Raw genomic sequence first — 15568 nt, 5'->3', positions numbered from 1 at the left:
CCAGCAGGAATACAAAGAGGAAAGTAAAGTTGAGCTATTGTAGCAATAAGCTAATTTAATGGGGCTTTTGGCAATGGAAAAGCTATCAGCTTTCCAAAATACATTACTTGGGTTATCTACATATTACAGCTTTGATGGAATTATCAAATGATTTGTTACCCAGCTTCCTTTAGTAACAACAATGTATGTTCTACTAATGGCAAGTTTAGCGCTGGAGGTTTTAATCATCTAAAACACTACAATCTGGCATCTTTCTCTTTAGGGTGATTAATACCAGATCTGCACTTGGTTAGATTCCCCTAATGGTAGAATTTACATGAACCAAATACAGCCACATGATTATATTTCTAAGCCGGACCATGCAATCTAAAGTTTATGCCCTCTTTATGCTGGCTGCAGGAGGACAAATGATACCTGATTAAGCATGAAGCCTGGTGTTACAAAGCTAATCCATTGCCGTTTTTGGAACATATATGGTTAGGCCAAGTTAGTTTACGCTGGATCAGCACTTTGCTTTGAGTAGCCACACTGCTTTTGATCTGGTAGGAGGAGCTCTCAAGTTGGATTTACTGTTGCATCGAACCATGGCCTCAGGCACAAGTCCTGCACTGCTTTGCAACCAGCTGAATTAGAAGGGGATCCGTGAGTTAAAAATAGGCACTTTTTTTCAGCAGTGATTTCTAGATTTCAGTCTTAAGGGCATGATAGACTTTAAGGAAGTGACAGAAGCAAAGGTTTGTACAGTGAACTAAGACTCCTCAGTTACATAGTCCCTCTGCGGATCTGCTAGAAGCAGTAAATAACCTTTTTCAGCAAACAGATGTAGCAGATAGTTCAGTGGCCGGTAAAATAGTAACAGTTGTAGATATATAAAGAACACAATAGACTGAAACTTCTTCTTTGTAAGAAATTGTACATAACCTGGAAATCTTAATAATAGTGAGTACCTTATCAAAAAGCATTTTCAACACAGATTTGATATATTGCTGTAGACAACCCACATGTGTCCAACCCTAGAAAAATGCTGTAATCCAAAAATTAGGGCTATACTTGAGGCTCTTGCAAGTGAAACCAGGATGCTTTCTGTGTATAGAGGAGGTACTACCCAGATTCTGTAAGTAGAGGTGCTTAGGCACTGGCGCTGATAGTACAAACACTGAGAGTAAGTACTTCAGAAAGTCCTGTAAACAAGACACTGAAAAATAAAGGAAATGGAAATTGCTGTCCATGCTTGTTAGTTTTTAAATGTCACAAAGGCACAAACATATGTATTCTAATTAATGTTCATTTCCTTTCTTGTGCTCTGTAACCAAAAATACAAGAGCACCTCCACAATTGGGAAAAGAGGATTGAGAAAAAAAGGTAATGGATAAATTTTCTTCAAAATGTTGAAAATATCAAAGCAGGAAAATAATCTAGGCATCTTTACTTTCCCACGTTTAACATTAAAATACAACTACTGGTAAGTGATTTGTGCTCTCTCCAGGCTTCACAGTAACATTGAACTAACTCTCAGCTTGCACTAGACAGAAATCCTTTGGTTCCTTGTAAGATTTTTTTTTTTTTAATTACCAACAGCATGGCAGTGTGTATCTGTATGTAGATAAAAAAATAGGGTGCTACAAGGTAGCGTGTGAATACAGAGCTAGGCAACCCTTTCTCACTGCGTGGAGGGTGAGGACGAATTTCTAAAGTACTGAGCTTAGAGGCTTGAGTTAGGAGCCAAGTTCCCCATGTGGTCAGTAAAAAGTAGGTGTCACCAGAAGGAGATGGAGAACCTTAGTATTAGGGAGTATTTAGGTGTTCCTTGTGCCTCAGAGAGTCACCGATCTCTCTACCCAGATTGCCTGGGAAGTCTGAGGTGCAAACATCAGCATCCACACTAGATACCATACATGGCAGATGTGAGTCCCCACCTCTGTGATAACTTGAAGTTACCTGAGCCTGGGGCTTTCTCCTTCCACTGGACTTGAGTTCATCAAGCTCAGAAGCTCAAATGCGGAGGCAGGCAGACTCGCTACAGATGGGATCTGTGTATTTGCCTGAATTGTATATGCTGCTAGGATCTTTTACAGCCCCGTTAGCCCCTAGTGGCACGCTAGTGAGCGAGAACATAATCAGCTTTAGCTGAGATGTTGCTGTCCAAAACAAAGCCTTTTGTGCTGGTAACATGCTGAGTGCCTTTCTTACAGCAGGATTTGTAAAACTCAATTTCTGAAGCTGTGTTGTAATTTTTTGCAAAACTCTCTATGTAGCTTTATGAAGTGAATTTTTCAAGCATGGAGTTGTGGAACATACTTAAGGGCATTTATTCTTCCTTTCTTTAGTACCTTGAGTTGAATTACAAAAAAATCAAAAAAGATCTCTTACTCCTTTCTTAAAGCACCGTCTTCATTTACATTGCTGTAAAAATTATAATTATACCATTGTGACAGTCACTGTGGTTGAGCAGTCTGTAAAGAGCTTCGGGAGTTTTACTTTTGCTGAATCTCATCTTCAGAGAAAAGTTTGGGGAGGATGGAGGGGACTCTTTCCTTACCTAACTCTCACTCCAGGTACCCCATTTGGTTTGTTAGCTGCTGCCTTTGTGATGCCTGCCTGGGTATCAGACCTAAGGGTGGGGCCTTTGAAAGGAGAGTGTAGGAAAATATTCCACCACTTAAATCTGTGCTATGTAGTCACCCCCAATGGGCATCTTTGGATATAGACCAATACCTTTAGTTTTATGTACCAATGACATTTCTCATAAGACTGTTTTAGGGTCTGACAGACTTCACTTTTGGGAAGCTTTCTAAATAACAGATATTTTTTTTCCCCCCTCAGTTGCATCCTATTACAGATGCAATTTTTTTCTCATAATAAAGCATACCACAGAGTTAACATCAAATCTAGCTAAATTACATTTTCCTTCATCCTTTTTCTTAATTATGATAGTCTCAGTACTATGAAGTTGCATTCTGTCACCGAATTTAGAGCCCCGTGTTTCAGAGGAGTGCTGTTGACAGGAGAAGCACATTTAACAAGTGCAAAAAGCAGCATGCTACTAGCATCATGTAGATTGGAAATTTCTTGTCCTAGTTTCTCATCCTGCAGCTAGTTCGATATGGGCAGCTTTAATGCATTTTGATTTAGTGAATTGTAACAAAAGCTGAATTCTGATTCCTGTAACCAATGCATCAGGAGTCTAACAGACTTTTTGCTGGTGTGAATGCCGCTGCATCTGTGTGAATGCTCATAACACTGTGCTGGAAAAGCTGTTCTTCATCTTCGTGAAACCTGAGAGCCAGCATAGTTAGGTTTAAAGGACCTGGTGTGACCCCATGGGCCCCTAGAGTTTAACCTCACGTCTTCTCAAATTCACCATCTGAAGTCACACTTGTAAATTAAATCTGTTCAGCAGACTAGCTTGGATAGAGTCTGGTTATAAATCCTTTGTCTTATCTGGATCAGGTATATATCCCTCAGTGAAGTGGCATAATGAATATTTACTTAGGAAGCAGATGTAGCCAGTTAACTTTATTCTGTCAATTTACCTAATTTATTTTAAAAAAATCAATCCAGCTTTTACCTATGAAATAAAACCCCCTTAATTTTGCAATGAATATTTTGTCATTTCAATTAATTTGCTTTGTTATTTTGTCTGAGATTTTTTCAGCCCATATTTTAAAAAAATTAATCAAGTGGTTCTTTTATTGAGAATATACTGGTGGTGCCTTTACTGAATTTGTGATGTTCTGTAAGCTAATTTAGGAAGGCAGCAAGCTGGTAGCAATGAACTGCACATGTATGCTGTGTAGCCAGAACACTGAAGTTGTCATCAGATCCATTGCTCCATCAAGATTTTGTGTTTTGAAGGACAGAATAGAGGAGGATTTTGTGTCCATATGGATTCCATGGGGGAAGTCAGAAGGAGCTGGGTCGTTCAGTGATGAAAAAAGGAAAGGGAAGAAAACCATGGAAATTCCCCATTGTAGTGCTCTGCCTGGGTTATTCTGTCCACTGTGGCAGACAGAAAGATTCCTAGGCTGTCACTCACCACAACTCTCAAGGTTTAAGGTGAGATGCTTGAAGCCTATGCTTGCAATAGGAGAGTGAGTTGCTTGAATAGCAGGAGAGCTTCTGGGAATACAGAGTTCAAGTACAGCCCCTAGAAGCACCTCCCCATGCCATCCTCTTTAGTGCCCAACAGAAGGAGGAGAGTATTTCTTCTGGGTGTATCAATGAAACAGAAAATTGCAGACAGGGTAAAGCTTTCTTATTCCCAATTTTCAGCCCTGTTTTTGGCTGTCCTCTGTGGGAGCAGAGAAGTCAGATGTGCACCGGGGAGTGGTGGTTCCTTCCTTGTGGCTTTCTGCAGCACCGAGACAATGTTCTGCAGTGACAGAGAGCCGAAGGCAGTGACTCCAGTGGGGCTCTGGCACTCGCTCGCAGCTCAGTACACAACTGAGGTGTTGCCTGAGGCAGGACTGCGCGTCTCTGCAGTCGCCCAAGTGGGTGTAATGCCAGTGTCCTGTCCTTGTGCAAATCATTGCAGAGGCCGAGACTGCCATGAATAGGTCTGGTATGTTTTGCTGAGCCTTAGAGAGCGTGGGTTGTTTACTTCCAAAAAAGATCACCTCAGTATGTATACAAAAGACAAAGTAGGGTATGGCTGGCTGAGGATGATCCCCAGTGGAAATATACAGGTAGTAGAAGCCAAGTGGAATGTCTTGTCTCTGCTCTTTAATCTCACGTCTCCTCACACGAATAATGTAGTAATTGCGGGGATTTTCAGGTTGCTAATGAAGCAGGGGTATCTTTTACACCACTGGAAGTGAGACACCACTTCAGCTGCTAAATAGAAATTTCACAAAACTCAATCAGGTGTAATGAAATTGTTCGATTTAACGATTTTCTCCTTTATCTGAGTGTGGTTATTGTTACAGATTTGTGTTACTTCTGACATTGCAGCAATCTTTTCTCAGCAGTAGGAGGGGTTTTGAGCACAGTGTTTTCTTCCTCTTACAAGGTTAGGAATTCCCCTTCTCACTTTATAGCCTGATCCTTTTATATATTGCTAGCGGTAGCATAGAAGAGGATAGCGGAGAGTAATAGGCAGAGAGTTGTTGCACTTAGCTTCTGGCTACTAGCTGATAGATGCCCTTGCTCTGACTTGGTGAGTGATTACCAGATAGTTTGGCACCGGACTGGTGCCACACTTAGTTGTGACTGATTCATTGGGCTGAAATATGTCACTAATTTAATTCAGCTGTTTCATTAATCTGATTGAATTGCATCCAGTTGTTAGAGGTGTATGAAAGAAAGGTACCTGACACATGAGGCAAGAGCACTAACCTCTGCATTAAACTATAAAACAGTCATTAGGACTTCTAATGCTGAAATTGAATTGCTCCATAGAAATTTGGTTTCCAAGCACAATACTAATTAGCTGTAAGCTTGATGAATGTCAAGAATTAATTAAAACATTTCAGTGGCCTGTGTGGGTTTTAAATATTGTCATTATTGCCCCAATATTTCCAGTTCTTACACTAATTGCTTTTTAGAGAGCATGAATGGAATTATCTTCTGGAGTGACTGAGGGTATGAACGGTTCATTACATCATCAAAAATGGACCCCCTTGCCTCTGGATTTCCCCCCTTTTTTTTTTCCTCTAAAATTTATCTACTGTTTTTCTTCCACTTTTGTGCATGCATTGCAAATAGAAAGGTAAGATCAGTGATTTTATACCCAAACTTTATTTTGACAGCACTTCTAGTTTTTCTTTCTTAGCTGTACTCTGGAGGCCAGCATGCCATTGTTAGCTACTTTCATTTTGCCAACAGGAAAATAGCTACAGCTCCATCAAATAATTTTTTGGTTTTAATTAAATAGGATGTCAGCCAAAATCCATGATTATTTTGTCCTGTTAATGAAAGGCCTGCAACAGTTTAAACATTTGGTACGTGAAACATCTGCGAGATAAAAAACATGTTGGGAAATTATGAATTGAAAGGGAATTTATAATCAAAATCAGCTTTTGGTTGTTTCTCGAATATGATCTTAATGTAAAAATAGATACATTTTTGGTGCGGGAATTGCAGATGCATAATACAGACTGCTCACGTTCCTTGTCTCTGATGTCTCCACATGTTTGGCTACATAGTAAGGATGAATGTCCAACATGCCATGTTATAGACTGTGGATATATGTATGACAAATACATGAGGCGACATGACATGGGAAGAGCCTTAACACTTGGATGGCTTGTAGGGAGGCTCCTCTGAGTGTCGAGCAGTGCCAGAAACCACAAACTCCCAGGCTACAGCTTGATGCCATGCCCTGTCGCTTGCTTCATGTGCAATCACATATGATGGTCCTCAGTGCCTGTTCCTTAGGACCACAGAGGGAGAAGGATGGGGATGCTTCACCATGTGTCTGCTAGATGTAAGTGGTGCCTGGGAGGCTGCCGAGGTCATGAGAATTGAAAGGATCTTTTACAGTGCCGCATGATTGACTTATCTGCATAGATGTCATGAATCCACCGTGCCTGTGTGAGCTCAGCAGTGTTCCTTTCCATAGCAGTCAGTTTGGATCTCAGTGGTTCAGATTCAGGACCTTTTGCGGAAGGTTATGTTAGTTTTTACCCTGAGACTTGCTTACAGAAAAAAGATTGTACTTTGATTTTTTTTTTGTGAGGAGGTTAGATGGTTACTGTGTGATAATAGCATTAAGTATGATGGCTCAGAAGTCAAGAAAATGTTTGTTCATTATCCCTTCTTTCAAAGCTTTACTTTAATAATTAATTAGGCAGTAATCCTTCCCCTAGTGAGGAATGTGTTCAGTATTGTACTTCTTAAAGTAAACTATTTTTGTCTAGTAGTCTCAATGCTGATTGCCTGGAGGCATAATACAAATATATCCTGAAGAAAACATTTATTTGGGTTGACAATGCTGTAAGAAGCTCTATTCTGGATTACTTGATTCTGTCTCTCCCATCCCGTTTTCCTGCACAAGGATGTAACATTTCAGTCTAGCCTGTGAAACAAGTGGCAGTAAGTGTGTATCAATATAGGTGTAAGTCACGTTTTTTTGTGAAGGTATGATCTGTTTAATGCCTGGAGAAGATGAATGTGGTCAAGATATACAACTCCTTTTGTGTATGGATATAATGTCATTGGAAGGGCATGATGTAGAAGCTCAGAGCAACCACATGCTCGAGAAAGCAGATCTGGGGATATGTTTCAGACAGTGACAGTCCAGTAGTTCATGGTCAATCTGTTTTATTGCTGTATCTCCAAAGGGACAGCGGAGTGCCCAGCTTTTGTGCCTGTTTAAAACACCGAGCCCACTGAAATCAGTGGAAATTAGGCAGATGTTAAAGATAGGCAAGTGGTTTGTATAAAACAAAATGAATGTAGAAGGAAATCCATAAAATGTCTCTCTCAAAGGCACACCTGACTCTTTCTTTCTCTCTCCTCTTTTTTTTTACATAGTGCTGGTCCTAAAGGAGATAACATTTATGAATGGAGATCTACTATACTTGGACCTCCAGGTTCTGTATACGAAGGAGGCGTTTTTTTCCTGGATATCACATTTTCATCTGACTATCCATTCAAGCCACCAAAGGTAAGGGTAAGGCTTTTATTGTGTTTATTATTTTTTCACATGTGAGAAGAATGTAACTTGCAGTGAGTGAGTGCTCATCGCTTTCTGAATATCAAATTTGTTTATGGTCTCTTGAAAACTACAAGGTCCAAAATTTTGGCTTGCAGTTTCAGAAAAATCCTGTGTCTGTTTCCCGATTACCACAGTCAATACTGATTTCCAAGCTTTACCAAGTGATAAATGAGATGATGATTCTGATCAAGAGTTAAGATTCAAGACATTTTAATTTTAATAAGAGACAGCACAAGACCTTCTTATGCTTCCTCCTTCTCATTCCAGCTACTAAAATATATGTATAATAAACTTTTTTCTGCTATGAACAACATTCTGTATTATATATTTTCATGTAATTTTAAGCAAAATAACAGAAAGCTAAAATAAATTAAGATAAACAACTAAAGTGTTATATTGTGACTCCAAATTGGGTAAATTACTGTGATGATTTCCATTATTGTAAAATGTCTAGTCTATTCACTACTGGCAAGATCAGCAACCTTGTTTGATAATATTTTTAAGCAAAAGCTCTTTTTATTAAATGAAACTAATCTTAACTTAAACTAAAATTTCATTTCCTTGCTCAGAAATAGTATGGACACTTAAGAAATCATAATTTACTAACAGATACCAAAGAAGTTAAAGGTTGTTCCCTTCTCCCCTCCCTTAACGCCAAATTACAGCTCTTGACGAAGTCACCAGAAAGGACACTGCTGTCATTCTCAAAAGACTAAATATATTCTACCACACAACGTTTCTACAACTTAATGGCTGTTGCGGCTATAATGTTGTTATTATAAATCAAAAAACCTTTTTTCATTCCCAGAAGGATTACAGCATAAAGAATAATATACTTTCTATGTATTTCACACTTCTCTGAAACCCACAAAATTTAATACTCTCTGAGTTAAGATTGTTATAATGAAGTGATGCAGAGTTTTAGACAAGTTCCTCATGAAAATCTTGTAGATTTTTTTTTAGAGGATGATCATTTTTGAATTTTCAGTAGTTTCAGAAAACATCATGGATTTTCCCCTCCTGCATCAGTATGAAAAAAGAAAATTGTCCTCATCTTCATATGCTTTATGTAATTAAAGCACTTAGAAATATTTCTAAGTTACTTGTGCAGAATAATGCTTACATGCTCTACTGATATTAGTCTGAAATAATTTAAAAACAAGGATGGTGTTAGTTAGTGTGATAGCGTTGTTTTTGCTGTGTATTATGTCCTGCTTAATGAAGGGTAAGGCAAAGATTTCATTGCTAATTTGAACAAGAATAATACAATACTCCAATTTTAAATATTAATTTTCACGGTCTATATTTAGGCTTTTGAAAGAAAGGAAAAGATCAACTAATACTGCACATGCAGCCAAATTCTGTCTACTTCTTCACCTTCAGAAACCACAATAAAGTTACATTTGTGATTAGATTGTTCTTGACATGCAATATGTTCATTAAATAGCATATGGTATTACAAAGTAGGTCCTAATTTTTGTGGGCACCAGACAGAGGGCCTGTGTGAAAGCAGTTTATGGACCAAAGGTCTCCATGGTAGGTTTCCTGAAGGCAGCCATGACTACAGTAAACACGCACTCTTCTGTTAAATAATTGCATTTTAGGAAACGAGCAGAGAGGAGCTACCTCCACAGAAGCTCTGCAGAACTGGGAGCGCCCCAGGCACTGCTGCGGCTGAGAGACAAGGGGCAGCATCCCTGGGCAACACTGAATGGCTCTTTTTCTGTCTCTTATGCTGTGATTCTAGGTTACTTTCCGTACCAGAATTTATCACTGCAACATCAACAGTCAGGGAGTCATCTGTCTGGATATCCTGAAAGACAACTGGAGCCCTGCTTTGACTATTTCAAAGGTTCTGCTGTCTATTTGTTCTCTTCTGACAGACTGCAACCCAGGTAAGGAGCTGATAGTTTACTGAGTGTCCACTCTTAGTCCTTTGACTCTAGTTGCCATGGAATGTAATTTGTGTATTTGATTGTATGCATGTTAAATAAAAAATAAGATTTTTAAGATTGAGGATGAAACACTCCTGCTTGGTTGCAGTCCCACATTTAATGGCACTTTTCACTCCTGTGGCACAACAGAAAGTAAACAGCCTTAAGCTCTTTTTTCCCCAAGGTATGGTGGAGAAAATAAGCTGATGTCATTGAAGGTCCGTATTGCAGGAGCTCCAGCAAGTGAGTGGTCAATCCAGGAAAGCAACAAAGTTCTCTTGAGTTGCACTCATAAATCCTGCAGGTCAGAAGGGGCTGCAGGAAGTCCCTTCTCTTAAGACAGCAATTGAAATGTTTGATCTTGCAAATGTGAGGGGGCCTATGTTCAGAGAGATTTTTCCCTTTTTCAGAGAGAGTTCTTTGTTCCTGTTGGGAGGGGAGGAACTCCACTGGAAGCAATACAGTTTCTCAGCGACAACTGTGTGACCAGCGTCATTAGGCAATGAATGCTAATTGCCTGCGGTCAGGGCAAGAACAGAGCAGTAGTGCTAAGATGACAGTTCATTTACAGAAGACTGGTATTGATCAGGGAGAAATGGATTAGCCTCTTCGATACAAAAGTTTGATGACTCTTGTAAAACTGGATCCCCTCGGTGTGTTTCCCACAGTCCTGACGCCGTCATGTACACTAGTCTTGTCCAGCACTGTGACGGGAGTGTGCCAGGCTGCGCTCGCTGAGTGTCCCCTGCACGCAGCGGCTCTTCCAAAGGGGTGAAAGCAGGGCACCTGGCTGGGGCAAGATTCATTAATACGCAGATAACTACAACAGATATTTCAGTTTTCTTTTTCTGTTCACTGTGCCTTGTATACTTTCTCTTGGAAATGTCTTGTATGATAAGAGTCCCACTATATCTCACAGCATTTTCTGACCTAACAAAGACTGTATTTTGGAATAGATTCCCTTTTTTAAATCGTGTGTTTGGGTTGGTTTTTTTTTTATTGTGGAGTGGTTTTTAATGCATCTTCTCCTGCCTTTTACAGCTGACCCTCTGGTTGGAAGCATAGCCACTCAGTACCTGACCAACAGAGCAGAACATGACAGGATAGCCAGACAGTGGACCAAGAGATACGCAACATAAATGACAAACTACTTGTGCAATGTGAAGGTGCAGAAGGCAACTTTGCAGTGCGCAACAAATCTTTATAGCCTTTACAATACGGACTTCTGTGTATATGTTATACTGATTCTACTCTGCTTTTATCCTTTTGAAGACTGGGATACTGCCCCCCAAAAAGGTAAATGCTATCAAGAGTAGAAATTTGTAGCTGTAGATTAGTTATGTTTAAAATGCCTACTTGCAAGTCTTGCTTCTTTGGGATATCAAAATGTATTTTGTGATGTACTAAGGATACTGTTCCTGAAGTCAACCAAATATTATAGTGCATTTTAGCCTAATTCATTATCTGTATGAAGTTATTAAAGGTAGCTGTAGATTACTAGGAATTATGTCATTTGTATTAAACCCAGATCTATTTCCAATATGTGGTACATGCTGTTGTGAAAACTGTTTTAACTTTTACCTTTGTCAGTTTGTAATGAAAGGATTTCCTTTTTCCCTTTGTAGCTCAGAGAGCACCCAGTGTATCATCTCAAACACAATAAACATGTTCCCCAAGGAGTAGTTTCTTTGTTTTCCTATTTTAAATTAATATTTGAATAAATTTAATTATAGTAACAAGGCAGGGCCAGTGTATCACAGATCCCTGTGGATAATCTTTAAATTAATATACATAAGCAAAGGCTTGCTATTAAATGTTTAATGCACACCTGTGGATTGTTTAAGTTTTCCCTGTTTTGTTTTTAACAGAACAAATGTCATTTCTACAATTTCCTTAAATTTAATACTGTTCAGCTCTTTCTCAAGTTGGAATGAGAGCATTGCATATGCTTACTCCAGAAGTTAATGTAGCTGGTTGCTTCAGGGCCAGTCCTGCTCTCATAACAGACTGCCTGAGTCTTGCTACTTTTTTTTTTTTTTTTTTTTTTTTCTTGCAGGACAAGGGCCAAGTTAGAGATAGTCTGGTGCTTTTGTTTCTGAGCAAAGCAAGTTGGACTTGCTGACCTAGAGAACTACAGTTATCCATTGAAAATGATCTTCCAAAGCATGATTGAACACTATATCATCTGTCCAGTAAAGAGAGTAGAATAAATTTACTCAGATTTTTATGACATAAAAACAGTTGTGGGGGAAATGAACCCTTGTTAGTGAAAATGAAATCTGTAAAACTTTTACACTACGTTTTCCCCCCTTCACTTTCTGGCTTGGAAATTTTGTAACATCTGTAAGTAACAAAGATATACAGCTTTATAGTACATACAGTTTAAAAAGTAGAGTCACTAATAGTTTTATAATTTAAGCTTTTATAGGTTGCCAGTCACAATATTGATTATAAAAAAAGAGACTTGATCCCTTTAAATGATTTTTAAAATTACACTTAGTTTTAAACTTCACAGTCTCCCTTACTACCTGATGTTTTTGGAGATAACGTAGCACTTCCATCAATAAGATGCTCTGCTCATTTAATATATGAAAACTGAATGTTAAGTTTAAATATTGAAGCAATAGAAAAAATGTTAAAGATTTAGATCTAAAGTTAGCCATCGCTATATAGGTCCCTGTTTTTTGTATCACGTAACCTTTGACCATGAATTGTCCACCCTACTTTAAATATTTCTACAGATTCCTGAAGGTGGCTTGAAGAACCGTGTATCCCAAATATCTCAACCTAGAAGCCAGTCTCTCTTGGTAGCTACAAGATAGCTTTAGAGTTCAGGTTATAAAGTGCAAAAGGGAATGAGAAACGGGATCTGGCAGGTGAATATGCCTAAGTCAGGTAACAGACTAATGCCAGGAGATGAAGTGCTGGAAATCACTGCTGAAGGTGACCAGATTTTCTCATTATGTCATTGGACGTGTGAGAAATAGCACAGATTGGCAAAGAAACAAGGGGCTATCACATCCGGGCTGGACATCTAAAGTCTGCTCACTGCTGACCATTAGCGCACTCGTGGGTGACACGGTGCTCGTACACCACTCCAGTGACTTTCCAGTGAAGAGCAAATTATGTATTTCACACGTTAACTGTGTTGCCTACAGAATTTGCAGATATTTATATCATAAAATATTATGGTATAAAACTACAGGTTTTAATCCTAATTTTAATGTATTTTGGTTTTGTATTGTACCTACAACTTCAGATACCTAGGTGTACAAGTGGGATGCCTTGTTAGTGTTGCCCCATCTTGCCTTCCTTGCAATTGGATCCTTTACACTGAATTCCCATCCTTTTTTTTTTTTTTTTTTGTTGGTTTGTCATGATTCTGTTCTTTTTTAATGTAGTTTTTTTGTGTGTAAATTTTATATTTACTGAAGTAAAGGTTGGTTTTGTGTAAACATTTAAACTTTAAAGAAAGAAAAGAAGCTAATTTTGTTTCTCAAGTTCTCTCTGCTAAACCATGCAGTAGAAAGAAATTTGTATTGTTAAATAAATCAATTAGTTGTTAAATGAGAATGTGTGTCTGTTTCCATGGGGAGGGGAGAAATCCCTGCTGAAAATACCAGTTGCAAAGAGCATCTGGTGTTTCAAACTGTTTCCTTTCTGGCTGTGCTGGGGTGAATATCGGACACTACCAAAGCACAGCACTGGTCCTATTTTACAGTTTTAATTTTCAGTTCCATCTTCTTATCACAAGACACTGAGCTCTGTATTTGGAAAAAGTGAACTGAAATGACATTTTTGTGAAAAGACCAGCTAAAGATACCGCACATCCCCTCTTCTTCTCCATTTTGGATGGGCTTTTCTTGTTCTGTTGTCTTTGGTATTTGAGTGGGGAACACAGGCAGCTGGCTGGGAAGGTGCCCAAACTGGGTTCTGTGATCTCCTGGCACAAGGAGCACTTGTGTGGGAACGAGCTGTCCCAGCTTTTGAGCTGTGACACTGCTGAGGAACAGAGAGGGCCAAACCAAATGGGCAAACACGATCTCATCTCTCTGCTTTTCAGCTGGGGTGGTGGCTACATTCAGAGCAAATATTTCATCGTATCAGATGAGAAGGGATGGGTGAATTAAAACACATTAAATATAAATATATTAAATACAATGGAAAGGCAAATACATATTGGCCTGGTTATTTCTGTGCTAACATGTTCTTGGTGAGCTGCTTCATGTTCTGTGACGTCTTAGCAATGTGTGGGGTGCCTTATGAGGAGACGGTCTTGCTTACTGATCAATGGTGGCTAGCAATCATTTGAAGTCTATAGCCAGGAAGGGGAAGGAGTCATCTGGAGCTAGAAAGCAAGACAGCCAGGTAGCCTGAGCCTCAGGCCAGGCTTGCACAGCCTCCTGAGGAACGCAGGAACTGAACCAGCTCCGGTCCATGCCCCGTCCCCTCCCTGCCTCTTGGGCTTTGCTGCACACCGGTTCCTGCTGTGTACCAGGCCATGAGTATTGCCGGAAGTAAGACCAAGCTTCTCACTTTCTTCACCTTCATGTGTGGGAACCAGATTCATGGCCTCACAGCAGCATCCCCGCTTGCCTGCACCACGATGGGAGAGCTGCAGGGCTCGGGCCGAAGGGCTTTGCGCCAGCTGGGTGCAGCTCTGAGCCGCAGGGCAGCCCCAGCTGCCCCTTCGCTGCTGCTGCTGCGGCTTCCCCATGGCCCTGCCCAGGTCACCACAGCGCTGTAGAGGAGGAAGCTGGAGACCGCAGCAGCTTCTACGTTGATCTCGTGGTCTTCTGCCCCTGGGGTTTCATCTTTGTGGGCGCAGGTGGTGAAGGAAGGACTCCTGACTCCAGGCTGAAGAGCAAATTTCATCTTTCCTGCATTTTCTTCAGCAAAACTCAGCACTGGATAATTATGTGAAAGAAGGAAGGTCTGTGCAGGCATCCTGAACTAAAACAGCTTCAAAGGACAGTGACAGTAGTGTGACTAAAATGAGATTTGATTCAGCCTTAAACCAGCATTGTATTTCTGCACCCCGTGCTATAGCCAGGGAAAGACGCCTTTGAGAACTTGGTGCTGCTTCGTGTACAGTACCCCTGCAACATCTGGATGGTGGCATCCCTTGCATTTGTATTGCGTGGTAACTTCTGAGGCTGAGCCGCCGCTCCCTTTCCCTCAGTAACCACCCCGACTGAAAGTGACTGGGGAGGATCCCAAGACAGCAGGAGAGATCGTGTAATAGAGCAGGGGTTTTAAAGGGAGAAGTGGTCAGACAGCAGCACGGCTGCTTGTACTGCTGCCTGACCTTGCTGATGTTGACGATAATTGGACACGTTCAACTGTAGCTTAGGTGGAAGAGCAGATAATGCACTTGGAAGATAATTGCTGGAATGTTTGCAGCACATAGGGGCTTTTGCTTTTTTATCCTTGAAGAGGGGAACTTCCTTCAGCTTCTCTTCCCCCACCTCCCTGTGTCCATGTCTCTCTCAGGTGCAGTTATGACTACCTCTGTTGCTGTGTAGAACATAAAGCGTCCAACATACTAGCAACAGTCTGGGGGGGATCCCTAAAAACTGTCAAGAAGAGATAGAATAAGAGGCATAGTATGAAAAACATATATATCTCATCCCCTCATGGTGACTACCTCTGAGCCCAGGCTCTGCATCTACAGGGATGTAAGATGTGGTGGGACCATGTGCATGGATAACAAATGCGTATAGTTGTCTCTCTTTTATTGTTGTTGCTACTGCTCTTCTGCAGGTAAGGTGTGGACAGCCCTGTCTGTTTCTGTATTGTTTCCAAGTATTAGGAAGCCTTTTGTAACTTTGTTGTCCAAGATAAACATTGCTTTGAACCATGCTAAATTGTTACCCTCCAACACAGCCTTTGGCGGTGAATGCTACAGTTTAATTACCGACTGTGTGAAAGAATACTTTGTTTGTTATCTGATTATTTCACGTAACCTGCTATGTGA

At 40.2% G+C, this 15568-nt stretch overlaps 1 protein-coding gene across 1 annotated transcript in view; it reads left to right on the top strand.

Moving 5' to 3' along the window:
* UBE2E3 (ubiquitin conjugating enzyme E2 E3) overlaps positions 1-13158 on the top strand; it is a 60675-nt gene extending 47517 nt beyond the window's left edge. The window contains exons 4-6 of the mRNA XM_075028319.1: positions 7474-7606; positions 9405-9552; positions 10633-13158. Coding sequence (XP_074884420.1) covers positions 7474-7606; positions 9405-9552; positions 10633-10730 — 379 coding nt within the window. The 3' untranslated portion in view covers positions 10731-13158. The remainder of the gene's footprint in view (positions 1-7473; positions 7607-9404; positions 9553-10632) is intronic.
* The last annotated feature ends 2410 nt before the right edge of the window (positions 13159-15568 follow it).

The sequence above is a fragment of the Buteo buteo genome, chromosome 5 (genome assembly GCF_964188355.1).
Source record: "Buteo buteo chromosome 5, bButBut1.hap1.1, whole genome shotgun sequence".
Lineage (NCBI taxonomy): Eukaryota > Metazoa > Chordata > Aves > Accipitriformes > Accipitridae > Buteo > Buteo buteo.
This window is presented reverse-complemented; position numbering and strand designations above follow the sequence as displayed.